Genomic DNA, 13,603 nt, shown 5'->3' on the forward strand with positions numbered 1-13,603 from the left:
TTGGGCACACATGTTGTTTCCATGCCAGGCTGGCATCTATACAGAAGGTTTCCAACTTGCAGTGCACTGCTCCATCTGTGTGGTGTGTTTGAGTGCTGCCGGTGTGCGTGTTTGGCAGTATATTGTAGAGATATAAGCATGGCCGGATTAGGGGGGGCACAGGAGGAACGTGCCCTGGGCCCCCCTCTCTCTGAGGGCCCACCGCCGCCGGCCGCCAGCTGATCGGATCACCTGTCAGTTGGTGATCCGATTCTGCTGCTTGTGCGGCTGTGGGGCCCCCCTGACGCAGGCGCACCGCTATTCTAAGATGGCCGAAATGGAGCTGCTGCGCATGTGCAGCAGCAGCAGCTCCTCACATACCAAAAGACACTGGGATGCTGTGCTGAACGTGGCTGCCAAGGTGAGTCACACTTTCACTTGGAGTATGTATGTGTATATGCATGTATGTATGTATGTATGTGTATATATAATATATATATATATATATATATATATATATATATATATGTATATGTTACATATGTTACATATATATATATATGTATATGTTAATTACACCTTTAATAGAAGAGGCATAAGTACTTTAATACAAAATAGTGGATCCCATAAAATATTTGTTGGGTGTGTCTACGTATATACATATATCAAAATTATTGACATGTTATAAATGTTTCTTTTTAATGTGCGGTATCATTGCTCTATATGTAATATATATATATATATATATATATATATATATATATATATATATATACACACAAACACATACATAAAGAGCAATGATACCGCACATTAAAAAGAAAGAAACATTTATAACATGTCAATAATTTTTATATATATATATATATATATATATATATGTTAAAACTGATGTAATTTTATCACTGTTTCTTTTTTTTCTTAATGTGCAGTTTCAATACTATTTTCTGAGGCGGGCTGGGCCAGGAAGCTGAGGGTCATATGCCCGCTGGGCCGGGCAGAAAAAAAAGACTATTTTGGGCCGGTCCCTGCACTGGCCCAAGTCTCTATTACTTGGTGGCTGGCCCCTCCTCCGAGACCAGCCACCTTCTATCATTGGCTGCGGATTATTACGATCTGTCCCCCCTTTCCCCTATATGTGGCCTGCTATTGGTGTCACATGGGCCGTGCACGTGACAGGTGCCGTCCCATGTGTGAAGAGAAACAAGGCCATACAGTGAGCGGAGAAAACAAAGTTAGTGGGGGTAGTACGTTAATATAATGTGTGTGTGAGGGTGGTAGTACGTTAATATAATGTGTGTGTGAGGGGGGTAGTACGTTAATATAATGTGTGTGTGAGGGGGGTAGTATGTTAATATAATGTGTGTGTGAGGGGGGTTGTATGTTAATATAATGTGTATGTGAGGGGGGTAGTATGTTAATATCGTGTGTGTGAGGGGGGTAGTATGTTAATATAATGTGTGTGTGAGGGTGTTGTATGTTAATATAATGTGTGTGTGAGGGGGGTTGTATGTTAATATAATGTGTGTGTGAGGGGGGTTGTATGTTAATATAATGTGTGTGTGAGGGGGGTAGTATGTTAATATAATGTGTGTGTGAGGGGGGTAGTATGTTAATATAATGTGTGTGTGAGGGGGGTTGTATGTTAATATAATGTGTGTTGTGAGGGGGGTAGTATGTTAATATAATGTGTGTGTGAGGGGGGTTGTATGTTAATATAATGTGTGTGTGAGGGGGGTTGTATGTTAATATAATGTGTGTGTGAGGGGGGTAGTATGTTAATATAATGTATGTGTGAGGGGGGTAGTATGTTAATATAATGTGTGTTGTGAGGGGGGTAGTATGTTAATATAATGTGTGAGGGAAGGGGGGTCCTTAATTTAATCTTGGATTGCAGGTTGTGGAGTGATTTGTGGAGTGATGGTGGGGCAATTTAAATTAATAGCGGGGGCTATCAATTTAAGATGGGGTGATTGGAGCTTTAAATTTGATGCTGGGGTGGTTTTGAAGCTCATAAATGAATATGGGGCTTTTTGGGGAAAATTAGGTCTGTTTATTAAATGTGAATATGAATTATTTAATGCCGTAGATGATTGTGGATGGTTATATATTTTAAACATAAATGCCATTTAATTTATTGATAGGGCTTTTTCGAGGGAGGGAAATATGTTTATATATTAAATGGGAATACTATTGATTTAACATCAGGGTTGGTTGGAATTTTCTAATTTTCATGTAACCATTTTTTTTTCCAAATAGGGCCCCCAACATTCCAAGATCCAGACACCTAACAGTAGTGCACACAGCATTGCCTGTGTGTTTGTCTAAAATGATAACCATGCTACATCATAGGGGCCCCCCTGCCTAAAGTGCCCCGGGCCCCCCAGAGCCTTAATCCAGCTCTGGATATAAGTAAATATATATACATTCACCCCTTGAGATAATTCTCAGTATCAGGAGCCAGTAATGTTAGCATATGATATATTGATCCAGTGCATAAGGATGTGACAATTAACGTTTATGTCTCATGATGTTAATATTATTATTGATTTTTTGCGAGTTATTCTGTATTGGCACTATATAAATAAATAAATGATGATGATGTTGTTTCATAGTAGAAGTTGGTGCGTTACTTTTGTTCATGCTCTCTTATTATTGTATTGTTCACACTATTATTTAAATTTACCAAAGTATATTTTTCTATAACATCACAAAAGCTGCATTGAGTGGTTCCAGTTCAATAAATGTGCCCGGCTGGCTTCTGCAGAATACAGTGTGTCACAGCGTGTTAGTATTGGGAGGGGGTTTCCCGAATCTCTCCCTGGTGTATTTCAGGAACACCCCCCAGAAGAGAAAGCGGTGATTCAAGTGGAGGCACTGAAAGCCAAGCACAGAGGTGAGAAGCATCTACACCAATATATATATATATATATATATATATATATAATATAAATGTCTAGTGGCGTGTGTTAGTCTGTCTGTGTGTGGAAAAAAATAAAACCAAGCTGCAGCGCCACCTGCTGGGCGGAGTTATACACTGACCTACTAAATTCTTAGTGTGTGTGGAAAAAAAAATTCAAAAAGGGCTGAAATTTGGTATACTAAGATGTTTTTAATTTGTTAATTGTTAAAAGTGTTTATAAAGACTTAAAAAAATATATATATATTTCTTGAAGGAGAAGTGACAGTTGGGAGTGGTTGGTGGTTGCCGGGGGTGACAGTGGGGAGTGGTTGGTGGTTGAGGCCTGGGCTATGGCCCAAATGCATGACAAGAACCTTTTTAACACCTTAAGTAGCTTGATTTGACTAGAATGCATGAGTATCATGCACGGGTTAACTTGTATATATATATATATATACACCCTCACAACGCATAATACAGAAGGAGGTGCTACATTACTAATTAGCTCTGATGTCTACATGTAAAGTTAAAGTTGTTAACCTTAATTTAAATTCCCTATACAATTATCCTAAAGATAAGTAACAAAAGAGAATATTCCTAAGAAACTAATGAGTGCCTTTTACAACTGACTTCTAAGACATTGACAACAAATTATATTTATTTATAAGTTACCTAAGCAGTCTGGCATCAAACACTGTCTCAACGTCTTGTAAAACTGAAGGTAGATATTTCAGTGCGGCAACCTGAAAAGACAATAAATCAGCACAATGGTATTAGCAATTTTATGGTCTCCTGCTGGTCTGCTTTATAATATATTGACAAGAAGTAGTGCCAGAAAAACTCTATAGCAAAGCAACTATTATGTATGTCTGAATCAGCAAGTCACTCATATCCTATAAATGTTTGATAACTTACTATTGATGACTCCTTGAAACAAAAACTATTTAATCTGTGTAATATTTAGTGCCAGAGTGGATTTCTAAGAATTCGGCTTTATTTTATGCTATCATTAATTTTTCTCTGCATTAAGGTTCCTCAGCGATGTATTATTTATGATTTCAGAATAAAATGATGGAATTCATAAGAAAAAACAATTGCTAGAAAATAAGAAAAAGGAGAGAATGAGCAGTAACTATTCACATACAGTTCACTTGCTGTGGGCTACCGAGCACAGTGTAGTTAATCCACCATTTACATCGGGCCACAGTGGTCAAGGAGGTTTTGTATTATTACTAAACAAGATAAACTGTGAAATAAAACGAGTCTAACATAAATGTTTATACTAATTAAAGGTCCAGCATGCTATCTGTCCAACTTCATTACTTTGTTATGTAAAGGCTAATTGCCTCATTAAAATAGTATATATTTAATAGACTGTAAGGGATATTTGTTTAACTAAATGGCCTATCTGGATTTTTATTTTGTTTAGGTACATTGTTAAGAGTGTATCTAAGGGCTCCGCTCTCTGTACTGTATAGAATGGTTTCCATGGGAAACCGTATCAGCAACTCTATGGAACACTTTCCTTGCCATTGAGTTTTAAAACAGAAAGCTATTGGTGGAGAGAATAGACAAGTGTATCTAGCCAAAGATAAAAGCCAGGTTAATCTTCACAATTTAAATAAATATTATATATGTTTCCTAGTAGAAACATGTCCCTTATCTCGGTCATGTAGCTGTAAAAGCCTAACTGCTTTAAAATTACTAGCTGGTTGTGCCAGAGGATCACTGATGATAGTATAACCCCCCTTTCTAGGCATTGAAGTACCTGTCACAGGTAATACAGTAAAAGACAGGGCCTATAAAGCCACTACACAACATATACACTGAGTTCTCTGACAGCGCTGCGGAAATAGTAGCACTATATAAATAGCTGCTGCTGATGATGATGATCTGACTAAAAGATGCTCCATCAATTAACACCAGCGGAGCCTAAAATCCTCGCTAAACTGCAGAGGAAGAGTATGAGGTGTAAGTTAACAGTTCATTCATGCATATACTACGTATTCCTATACACAGATATATTAAGTCATGTGACAAGTTCCTAAAAGAATCGCCTTGTAATAGTGTTACTACCGATACTTAGCAGACTGCAAATGTTTCCAAGACCATCTACTGTAGAGATCCAAACCATACATGGTTCCCTCATCGTATATATGCCACACAGCGCTTTCAAATGATCCTATAGCCACAAATCCCTTACCCCACCCCATTTACATTCTGAACATCCCATCTAGGGCTATTACAAACAAAATTTGAACATATATTTTCCACAGTGCCTGACACGATACCAAGATGGGAACTGAGGGAAAATAAAATTACAATCTATTAAATTAAACCAATATGTAAACGAATCATTACATTTGGGGATAAAATATGCAGCACAACGTTACATTTAAAAAAACAAACAATTATAATGAGAGTTTAGAATTTCATGCTGGATGTAAATTTGTCTTTAGAAGCATGTGCGTTTCTCATATAGGTCTCTGCTTACTTGCACAATAAAGTGGCATGTGGACAGTAGTTAGAGGGGGCTGCACACAGATCAGCTCTGTGCCATACCTCCAACATAATCTTATTCTCATAAATAGGATAACAGAGGGCAGGTAATTGGCCCGTAAGCATATAAGCACCTAGATTGTGGTAATATAAAAAAATTAAGTTAGATGCCCTGCAAGGGTTAATGGCTTGTTCTTTACAGTTGTTAGCCAATCGGAGAGGATTTTGGGGGATGGCCTGAGCTGGGGAGGTTTTATAAACTTAGGCATAGGCTGATTACTTTCTCTGTCACTGGAAATCCCCCCCCCCCACACACACACATGGTCGGTGGTAATCGGTATTCCGGCGCTTGGAATACCGACATCCACTATAGCGACAAAAAAAATACAATGACTGTAAATATGAAATCAATTAAATGTACACTTATGATATTGTTATTTCAGTCATCGTGGTTTTTTGTAGCTATTGTGGGTGTATGTATTCCAAGTTCCAAAATACTGTATGCAACCCCACCTGGTCCCTTATTATTGTCATGTTGAATTGTTATTTAATCTGTATTTTTATTTCCGATGAGTCTTGGTGTGGCGGAAAGCATGCCAATGAGCAGCCATGAATTGTGCAATCGCGTGGCAGTGGAGCACTGTCCCTAAAAAGAGATGTTCATTGTTAGTAGATATAGGCGGGCTCGGTTCCCCGAGATCCGAATTCATCCAAATTTAGCCTATCCGAGTACCAAGCCGAGCACGCTCGGTACTCTCCCACCCATTCGAATTCGAAATCGAGGCAAAACGTCATCGTGACGTATTCGTATTTCTGAGCTCGGTTCTCGCGAGATTTGAAAAGCATAAATATCAGCCTCCACAGCAATCCATCGACATTTGACAGAGGGAGAGAGCAGGGTTAGGTCACAGGCTATATTAGCGCAGAGACAGATCAGTATTTGGACACATTATTGTTTGTATGCAATACCATTGTAATCTTAATACCAGTTGTTACAGCAGTAAGAGGAGGATAGAGGAGGGTTTTTTGTGCAGTTTCTGGCACTCCAAGTGCTTTTGGGGTGTCCCCCATTCTTTTGCATTAATATTTCTGGCTGTCAAAAGTCCTATTTGTCAGCAGTCTGAAAAATATTTTTTAGCACTCCCAAGTGCTTTTGGGGTGTCCCCCATTCTTTTGCATTAATATTTCTGGCTGTCAAAAGTCCTGTTTGTCAGCAGTCTAAAAAAATTTGTAGCACTACAAGTGCTTTGGGCTCATAATGGATTCAAAGCAGTCCATATATGAGCAGAATCAGCAACCAGGTTCTGTCACCAGTCCTGATGGTAGTGTTCCCAGTACGTCATCTGGGAAAAGCGATGTCAAACTACACAGTCTTTTGAAATCAGTCAAAAAAAGACATACCCCAAAAAAAATTACCGTGTTGAAGCGAAAAAGAAGTGTAACTGAGGAAAAGTTAAGTGCCGATAAAAAAAAAATTGCCAACATGCCATTCTACACATGCAGTGGCAAAGAGAGAATGAGGCCTTCACCTTTTTCTATTAGTGTCAGATCAAAAATTTTTACCGAGCCTACAAGTGGTTTACAACTACTGTTACACGTCAAAGCCGAGCTGCAAGATAGCAGTAAGGCAGTAGAGGATAATGTTTGCTCTGAATTACAAATGACACCAATCCCTGTGGAGAGTCCTTCCAACAGTGGGATGTCTAATCGTGAGCATTCTGTTAGTGTACCCATAAAGAGGGACCCTTTCAGCAGTTCTGCTGATGTGTGCCTGAACAGCCCGAGTGTAGCCGGTGATACACCAAGTGAGGATGCCACTTTAGAAATAGAAGAGGATGAGGGGGAGATTTGTGTAGGCGACGAGGGCACTAATGATGATGTTGATGATTATGATGCAGACAGATACCAAATTGTCTTTCTCAATTTCTATTTATATTCTAGACTCTATAATGGCTGAATAGTTTTCTATTTTACTCCTAGTGCAGAGGGGGTCTGATGCAGACAGATATCAAACTACCTTGGTCCATTTATTTTTACATTCTAATTCTACAGTCTATGCAGGCTGCTTTTTTTCTATTCAACTACAAGTGGAGGGCAGGGGGGGGCATAGATAGCCACCAAACTACCTTGGTCCATTTATTTTTACTTTCTAATTCTACAGTCTATGCAGGCTGCTTTTTTCCTATTCAATTACAAGTGGAGGGTGGGGGGGGGGGGCATATATAGACACCAAACTACCTTGGTCCATTTATTTTTACTTTCTAATTTTACAGTCTATGCAGGCTGCTTTTTTTTCTATTTAACTACAAGTGGAGGGTGTAATATACACCCAAAGACGATGGCTGCATTGCCAATAGGCTAAGATGAAGAGGAAGACAACCAGGTTTGTGTGCAGAATTAAGGACGGCCTACCAGGGATTAAACTGTTTTTTGGATAATTTCCTAATTTATTAGCTTTAGAATTACCTTACTTATCCAAGAAACAGGTGGAGCACTGAATTAGGTTATTTTATGCCCAAAAACATTGATTTTTAAACAAAATTGCAAAACAAACCAAAACCAAAACACGACAGTAATCCAGATCCAAAACCAAAACACGAGGGTCAGTGAGCATCTCTAATTGTTAGTTACACTCTCCCTTGGGAAGTTAACAGGGGGAAGGAGTGGATCTCCACTGTCTAGAAGTGTCAGAGAATGCTTTGTTTGGTTGCCACAATTTGGTAGAGACATGGCTGGTATTAGTCATACTTTTATTTGCTACCACTTTAATTAATTTATTGTCAATACATTTTTGTGACCTTTTTTTCGCCAAACAAGTCTCATGTGTCTTTATTTATTAGATAGATAACACTTGCTAAGGGCATTTATGTAACAGTTAATGTTGGATCAGCCGCTAGTCAACTTATAAAACAGTTAAAAATGTGTGAAGGCAGCGGGAAATTACAGAGCAGTACCCAGAAGTGTCATTAAATGAACTGCAGAATTGTTGTTAAGATCTGCTTAACTGCATATAGGGACAAGTGTCCTGCGCACATGTCCAGCAGTGTGCTCGATGCCAAAAGACACTGGTCAAACAGCTATTTGAACTGGTGGACAACCACAAGTTGCTGACACAAGAATGATTCAACAAGATGGTCAGAGACAACCTTATAGTCATAGAGCACAATCACTCACAATTTGACACCAAATTCAAGAAGCATCCTGGAGCAGGAAGGGGTATTGGCTTTGATGCCATTAACCCAGCACCTAAACTAGTGTCCATGCAACATAAAATCACAAACCTTCTCCAGAACCAAAAGTAGGTTTGGTTACTATAAGTGGTGATGTAATAGGTGGCAGCAGCTGACTTTCTTAAAATTCTAACCAAGACTAGTTCAGCTTTCATGTCTCAATCCTCCACTGTCTCTCCTAAATCCAGCTATGGTACGCCACAGTCATCTACATAGAAATACCAGTCACCAATGGCTGCTTTAATTTTAGTGGCTGGCACACTTTCCCCACTAACAGGTACAATTGTTATTCTGCTACCTTATGTACTAATTGTTCCCTAAACCCTAGATTGTAAGGTCAGTTAAGTAGGACCATCCTTAACCATTGTCTCATGTCATTTGTATGCAATTTATGTGTGTCATGATAAAGGATAATAATAATAATAATAATAATAATAATAATAATAATCATGCTAACTGTGCAGCAATTGCAATCTGAATATTGGAAGGTATTATATGATTTCATAATACCGTATACTACCGTAAAATGTCTTGTGATGACACAATGACAAACATTACACATGGGGTAGTCTAAACTAAATGAACACACACACACTTGTGCATAGTGTCATCAACTATAGCTGTTTAATTGTATTGGAAGAATAGTTATTTATAAACTCTTATCCATTGCTTTACTTTGTAACCTTGGAAAATAAATCCAAACACTCGCTAATTGGCTGCTTTATTGTGGCCAATCTATGGCAAGGATTAAAGACTTGAGTGTAAATGGCATGCTCCACAGATTTGCTATTAGGTGTGATATAATCACCTTTATCCTCTTATTCTGCTAAATCAATACAATTACAGAGCAAGGTTTAACCTAACCGATGACATGTGAAATTCATTTTCAACCTCCCAGCCTCCCAGAGAGCCCAATATTGCACTTGTTCAAGATGAGACTTTTGCATGTAGAGATAAATATGTTTTCTCTATGCTGTAGTACTATCTCATACAAATCTTTATAACTATTTAACAGTTAATTATTTCTCAGTATCTGACGCCTAATGAAAAATGCAGAGAGTATGGGTTTAATTGTTCCCAAAACAACCATTAAACCTTCAAGTAAGCTCAGAATAATTATATAAAGAACAATAAGTGACGGTAAGCTTAGAAGTTTATCTTGTAATATACTTGACTGCTAAAGGCATATATTATTCCATATTATCTACATTGTGTCCAAAATAAAAAAGAAATGACAATAAAATATACATTTTTATTAATAATATTATGCATTTTGCCAATATATGCATGTAATGGAAACGTATTAACAGGTTTTTTTAAGCATTGGTGTTTCAGTGGTTTCTAATTTCTGCTTGTTAATAGGAAAACCAAGATGCAGATAAACAATATACACTCTGGTTTAAGTCTTAGGGCTTTCCTATCCAGTACCCTTCCCCAATATGCAGCAGGAGCTAGAGCATGATAGTTGAAACGTGCCAAGTGTATTCCAGTATGAATAATTAGAGGGAAACACCATACCTCAGCTGTAGCCAGATGTATTTTGGAGCAAGAGCCCGAGCCTCGAGAGGATGCTCTGGAGCCCAAGTGAAAGCGAGAACAGTTGGTGTAACTGCTGAGCATTCGTCTGAGATAGGAGGCTAGTTACCTGCTAGTGAGTCGAGAGCGGAAGAATGTGGATATTCTCTCTAAGAACAGGGACATATGTGTCAGACCAGTGATGGGCAAACTAGGGCCCACGGGCCAGATCCGTCCCACTTAGATGTTCTAGCCGGCCCGCCAATATTTTTAACCATTTCATTAAAATATGCATAAAATTATTAGGGCCGACCCTGTGTGTCAGAACCTTCATTTTTATGCCTTCCCAGCTATTTCCTCCATTACACTTCATCCTCCTTCCTAAAAGGACACTTCGTATGTCAATCATTCAAACACCTGCCCGCCCCCTAATGGCTGAAAGTCATGTGAGAAGAGATGGGCTGGGCCATATACTAGGGCGGATTTCGAATGGCTGCTGTGTTGTCAGTTAGTGGCTCACCAGAAAGACGGATGCAACAACCTGCTGAAATAAGTGCTGTGTCTGTACGATCGCTGCACTTATAGAGGTAACACTGCTATATAACACCCTCCCGTCCCATTCAAAAAAATTGTATTAAATATTTCGATATTTGAGTTTTTTAATAAATTATATTGGCCTGCCTAAAGTTTTTCTTTTTTATTTGGCCCGATCCTGAAAAAGTTTGCCCATCACTGTGTTAGACTATCTATTTAAGATACCCTGTAGGGCAGAAAGCAGAACGGCTGTTGGGGAAAGATACTCTGTAGTGAGCTTAGATCAAGGCCAGAGGAGAGACCTTAATACCAACGAGAGTGAAAGAGTGAGAGGCAGAGTGACAACCCTAGGAAGAGTGTCAGCTCTGGAGCCATCATGAAAGGAATATCACTGTGATTCATGCAAGAGGAAAAAGATGAAATAAAAGTGATGTTTTATTTCATCCCAGAGAATGGTACCCATGTATTGTGGTAACTGTGATTCTCCACCATGCCTGTGTCAGCTCCACGCTCCTCTTATACTTGTTACTAAACCTGCATGTGAAAGATACTTACCCAGTGAATTACCCACAGTGTCCTGGGAGAAGAGTACTGAGCTAGGCCTAAGTGGTGGTATGAGCATCTCCAGAGGTAGGTGCCTGATTGAATGCATCTACAACACGCAAGAGGATGATGGCCCTGAGTCATTAAGGCACACATACTGAGCGCAACATACGTTTGTTTTAAACTGCACATAACTTGGATCTGCAAACTCCCCATTTATTATGGTGTTCTTAATGTTTACTGTACATAATGGACTTTTTTACAGTTGTTCCTGATTGCAAACACATGTTATAGCATGCATACTCAGCCAGTAGCAATAGTATTTGGGACTTAGACTAGACCTCTAGCTGGAGCAAGAGATACGGCAGAAAACCAGTGTACTTCTGCCTGTGCCTAAATTTGAGATGGCCGTGGCTGCATGGTCAGATTCAGAACTAGCGAGCTGTGGGCCCCAGTGTAGGGAGGTGGAGAAGAGGGAACCGGGGCCTGTGACCCTCTGCAGCTGCCATGCAGTGGGCCCCATTATCTCATGGGCCCTGGTTCACGGCACCCGCAGCAGCAATGGTAGTTCCGCCATTGTGCAAGGCAACACCCTTAGCACATGCCCTTGTGTCTCAAACTCCCATTGTCCCATAGATTGTAAGCTTGTGAGCAGGGTTCTCTTACCTCTCTGTCTGTATGTATTACCCAGTATTGTCTTATTAATATTTATTCCCAATTGTAAAGCGCTACGAAATTTGCCGGCACTATATAAATATATGTTGATGATGATGATGATACTGTACATTGTCTACATGCACCTACCCATTCCCCACCCCATTCACCCATAAATTATAGGCTGTAGTAAGTGTCGTTTGCACTCGAAGATGATTTGGATGTGGCTGTGTTCTGTTGCGTATTGTCTGGTTCTGAGCATGTGCAGTGTGATTTTGTGGACGATAAGCACAAAATCGGTAAATGTTTTTAAGGCCTGTCTCAGGTCTTATATATACAAATACTATTTTTATTGCATTCAAAAGTTTTACCTTAACAAGTTATGTTTTTACAAATATCCTTAGGAAAGTTTGCATGGAACAAGCTATGAGAAACTGGCCTGACAATATGGAAAATTATTCTAAGTCACCAACCTATTCATCCATACTGATATTCCTTTAATAGTCTTGGATAAGTGAAGAAATCTGCCTTACCAAAGTTTGATGGGTTCACAAATGTTAGTCTTCATTTGAGTCAAGCTTCAATTTCTAAACTATTTATAAGCAAGTTCAGCACTAAGACGTAGTATATTTTAATTCTGGAAGTTTATTTTTTGAAAAGATGAACTCCTTCCAGGTCAAAGTTCAGAGACCACTTATGATCAAATTTATGCTGTTTAGCAGCCAGTTTCTGGAGATAATTGGTGCAATGTGTAAAGATCAGATCATGGGTTTAGTCAGTTTTTCCATAGATGTGTATTTAAAGTTTCTTTTACCAATTACAAAAAAAATAAAATCAAGAGTTCCAGATTACTTTACTCTACATAGGCTCTAGCCTAGGGCAGTAGTCTGCTGACTTTACACAACATCTGATTATGTTTGGGTTATTTTTATTAATTTATTATTTATATCTAAAAAAAAATGTCAATATTGCTTTCATCTTATATAGATAAGCTATTTGGCGGGTGACCATGCAGGTATACAACGACGGGGTCTGGGGTGCAACACATAAAAAGTGGCAGCGTGAAGAAAAAAATAAACTAGGTAGTTTTTAAACTCACCCAAAGCTAGGGTACAAGTGATGTTCCATTCTATAAACATATCTGAAAAGGGCATTTTACTGATTTTCATTGATTTATTTATTGATAATTGTAAACCTATTTGATAAGAGAAGTAAAATAAATAGAGCTGGAAAAATTATGGAGCAGAAGGAAAAGGTAGGAGCGTGACGAGAGAGTGGTAATGCAGAGTTGCATCTAAGTACTGTTAATAATTTAACCTAAAACACAATTCACAACTGTGTATATATGCAAAAGCACCAATAATGTAACCAAACTGAAGGTAAAACAAAACTAACCTGATTTTAGTGATGTTTTAATAGAATAAATGTGACTCATAAACATGAAGTCTTGTTTACTTTTGCACCTAATTATGAAACGAACATTTTTAATAACGAAATGCTTGATATAAAATATTAATTATCCAGGTCTGTAACACCACATTCTTTAGCTCACATAGAAGTTTCAGAAAGCAATTTGGCATACTCAATTTTGGCTCAGGAGAAGCCTTTTTGTCTTTCAGTAAATGATGAGCTTTCTAGTTCACCTTGTTTCAGAGATGACATGCCTTGTTGTAACACCATTTTTATAGTTGTCACTTACATCTTTTCTGACATGTAGAGGGTTCTAGAAAAAACGTTAAATAAAAAC

At 38.6% G+C, this 13,603-nt stretch overlaps 1 protein-coding gene across 2 annotated transcripts in view; it reads right to left on the reverse strand.

The window, feature by feature from the left end:
- Window positions 1–13,603, reverse strand: part of DOCK2 (dedicator of cytokinesis 2) — a 699,501-nt gene that overhangs the window by 406,570 nt on the left and 279,328 nt on the right. For both annotated transcript variants that reach the window (XM_075209814.1, XM_075209813.1), the window contains exon 24: window positions 3,554–3,624. In XM_075209814.1, coding sequence (XP_075065915.1) covers window positions 3,554–3,624 — 71 coding nt within the window. The remainder of the gene's footprint in view (window positions 1–3,553; window positions 3,625–13,603) is intronic.

Source organism: Mixophyes fleayi, chromosome 4 (genome assembly GCF_038048845.1).
Source record: "Mixophyes fleayi isolate aMixFle1 chromosome 4, aMixFle1.hap1, whole genome shotgun sequence".
NCBI lineage: Eukaryota > Metazoa > Chordata > Amphibia > Anura > Limnodynastidae > Mixophyes > Mixophyes fleayi.